We start from the raw sequence: 3,546 nt of genomic DNA, 5'->3' as shown, positions 1-3,546 counted from the left end.
AGAATGAATCATATGAATATGTCAATGCACAAATAATGAGTGAACATATTTTGGTTGTTTTTGATTTGATTTGATATGCACATAAACACTTAAGAAGAAACATAAACTAAGTATTAACAAATTCTTGAGGAGACAAGATCATTTTGAATGATGAAAGTATTTCTCAACTTCTTATGTATTTGAACTACTTAGACAAGTTCTTATGTTTTACTTTGATTAACTCCAAACACCAAGGTCTAAAATCCTCCTTTTAGTGTATGTCCTAAAATGGTAGAATAATGATCACTTATATTTATTACTAAACAATATTACGTCCACAAAGAGACTAGGTTGTCACACCCTAATCTTGGCTATTTTAATATTGAAGTAGTAATGAATATAAGATCTTAAGAAAAGCATGCTTAACTTGGAAAATAAACTAAGATCTTAATGAATATATGTATTTGTTAAGTGTTTAAGACAAGTAATTTTTATGACTTGAAATCAGTTTTTAGGTGATCAATCTAAAAAGAGCATTAAGAACTTCTCAACCAAATAAAATTAACCAAAGCACCAACTTGAATGATTAAAATTCAAATTTAGAATAAAATAAGAAGAAGAAATACATGATCAACCTTCAAATGAAATTGTTAGGAGCATGAGCCATCCATCCAAGGATTAGATGCTTTAAGTTCCAAATGAGATTACAAAATGAATTTTTACATCTCATTTGCCTTCTCTTTTCTCCTCTTGAATTATATGAAAAACTATTCTAAAACTAGCCTAAAAACTACCTAAAATGAAAGGAAAATATGGAGGAAATAAGAGGAATAAACTAGGAAGAATTTAGAATGGATGTACAATGTTTTAGAATTGAGAATTTCATGCCTTTATATAGGCCAAGGTGTTGGGCGCTCAACTGCCCTATTTGGCAGCTAAGCTGCTGACCATTGGCCCATATGAAGAGCCACTTTGGCCCCTACTTGACCGCTATGGTGGGCTAGGTTACATGCATGGTGACACCTCCTCCTTCTTTTCATAACCTTATGTCATCCATGAGGTCATGTTCTTGGCCCAGGTAATCAATTAACCAGTGGGTTTAATCGATTAACACGTATTAGAAACAGAATGGCAGATTAGCTTATTGCACAGTTATTTACTAACAAACAAGCAGAGATACAACAGATATTTTTATGCACAATTAACAAGGATATGGCAAAGTAGCAGTATGAAAAATATCAGCTTAATACACAAATTAAAACAGCTTGAATTATAAAAGAGATTGAGAGAGAACAGCTTGCACAATAGGATTTTTATCCTGGTTCGTTTGAGGCCTCTCCTTATGATATTGGGAGATTTCTCTTCACTATATTGAAAACTTTGTATTGTCACATACACCAATTCAATTACGTGACTCTAGACGCTTCTTTCTTGAATTCCAAGAACCTCTAACCTTGGTTTGACTATCCCTATCGCCCAAGAAAACCTTTCTCGAGATCCAGCCCAGCCAAGTTTCTCGCTCTAAATTCAAGACCTCCAAGCCTTGGTGAAGATTCACTAAATCTCAATGGTGGTAAGACACCAAGAGACAAAACTCAATGCACAAAACAGTATACAAAAACAGAGTTTTACTAAGCACTAATATGCTCAAATTACAACAATGAAAACTCAAAGATTAACCCACACTCAAGTAACACAAGCCATTGTGAATGTATGCGAGTTAATACAAAATAGATAACGCAAAATTCTTTCTAAAAAATCTCTATACAGAATGCACAAACATGCAAGAAAGAATGACTGAGATTAAGCACATGAAATCTACATGCAATACATCATGAACAATATCAATTAAGCATGTTAATCTCTCTTTCTCACACATGCATCTCTCTTCTGCCTATACAATATAGTAAATCACGAATTCAACAAAATGATATGCAATGCTACACGTTTCTGCAAGTTAACAGAATTTATACAAAACAGATTTGGCTCCACAAACTGTTTTTCAGTTACGCAGTTAAAACAGAAAACATACACGTTAATCGATTAAGACACCACGTTAATCGATTTTCCAGCATATAACAATATGTGATTAAATGGTAAACTACTTATATGTTATGCTTGACTCCTATACATGTTTTAGCAATTATGTTATGCCTAATATGCACATATAACGTGTATGATAATGCATGAACACATAATAAACTAGATGATATGCCTCATGAATATGATATGTCAACATTAATGGCTTGTGAGACTTACATCTAGATTTACCTAACCTAGACCCACTAACTAAGGCACACATCCCAGACTACTTACAAATATAACTCTACTGATATAACCTAGTCTAGATATGACCATTGAGTTCTAGGCATGTTGATTGTTAAGACATCTTCAAGCTTTTCACTTTCACTCAATACATCCATATATGAACTCAAACAAGCTAGCCAATAATGGTTTGCTAAATTGTCCACTTACTTTTTTTCTTTGGGCTACAATCAATCCCCCTATGACCACTCTTTGTTTACCAAACACCACAATTCAAAATTCACAGCCCTTTTAATATATGTTGATGACTTAATTTTGGCTATGAATGACCTAGATGAGATTGGGGTTGTAAAATCTCATCTTGATAGAGCTTTCAAAATTATAGATCTCGACAACCTTAAATACTTCCTCGGGCTTGAAGTGGCTCGTTCCAAATATGGAATCACTCTCTGCCAACGAAAGTATGCCATTGATCTCCTATCTGACTAATTTCCTCACATCTCAACATGTGCCCACACCTATTGTAAAATCCACCCGTATGCATCAAAATGATAGCAGCCTATGCCCCAATCCTGCTCTTTATCATCAATTAGTGTGTAGGATCCTCTATTTGACTAACACATGTCCTAATATCACTTTTGCCATCCAACAATTAACTCAGTTCATGGCCAACCCCATTTTAAACCATTATAAGGCCATCAACGGAGTACTTCGATACATTAAAGGAATACCTGGACAAGGGTTATTTTATTCCACTACTCCTTCCATACACATCAAGGGCTATACTGATTCTGACTGGGTTACTTGTCCAGACACAAAACGCTCTATCTCTGGGTTTTTTATGTACTTAGGTAGTTCCTTAGTTTCATGGAAATCTAAGAAACAAAATACCGTCTCTAGATCTTCTTCTGAGGCTGAATATAGGGCTCTTGCCATTGCTTCTTGTGAGGTCCAATGGTTAACCTATCTCTTGGGATAATTTAAGGTTCCTTACAAAGAGCATGCCCTATTATTTTGTGATAATGATTTTGCCAGGTACATAGCAGCTAACTCACTGGTCCATGAGAAAACCAAGCATATAGAAATTGATTGTCATGTGGTACGAGAGAGACTGCAGAACAAGCTTTATCATCTCCTACCTATTCATATAACTCAACAAGTTGTAGACATCCTTACTAAGGCTTTGGAGCCTTCAACCTTTGCATACATTTTATCCAAGCTGGAAGTGATTAATATCTACTTTCTAGTTTGAAGGAGGGTAATAAACTACATTAGTACTCTTGGATAAACATTGGCTAAGGA

At 34.7% G+C, this 3,546-nt stretch overlaps 1 protein-coding gene across 1 annotated transcript; it reads left to right on the top strand.

Moving 5' to 3' along the window:
• LOC109350492 (uncharacterized mitochondrial protein AtMg00810-like) lies at nt 2,681–3,223 on the top strand. Its single transcript, XM_019591721.1, has one exon. It carries the CDS (start codon nt 2,681–2,683, stop codon nt 3,221–3,223), a length of 543 nt encoding a protein of 180 aa, XP_019447266.1.

Source organism: Lupinus angustifolius, chromosome LG06, assembly GCF_001865875.1.
Source record: "Lupinus angustifolius cultivar Tanjil chromosome LG06, LupAngTanjil_v1.0, whole genome shotgun sequence".
Classification (NCBI taxonomy): Eukaryota; Viridiplantae; Streptophyta; class Magnoliopsida; order Fabales; family Fabaceae; genus Lupinus; species Lupinus angustifolius.
The sequence above is the reverse complement of the archived record's forward strand: the minus strand, read 5'-3'. Positions and strand labels throughout refer to the sequence as shown.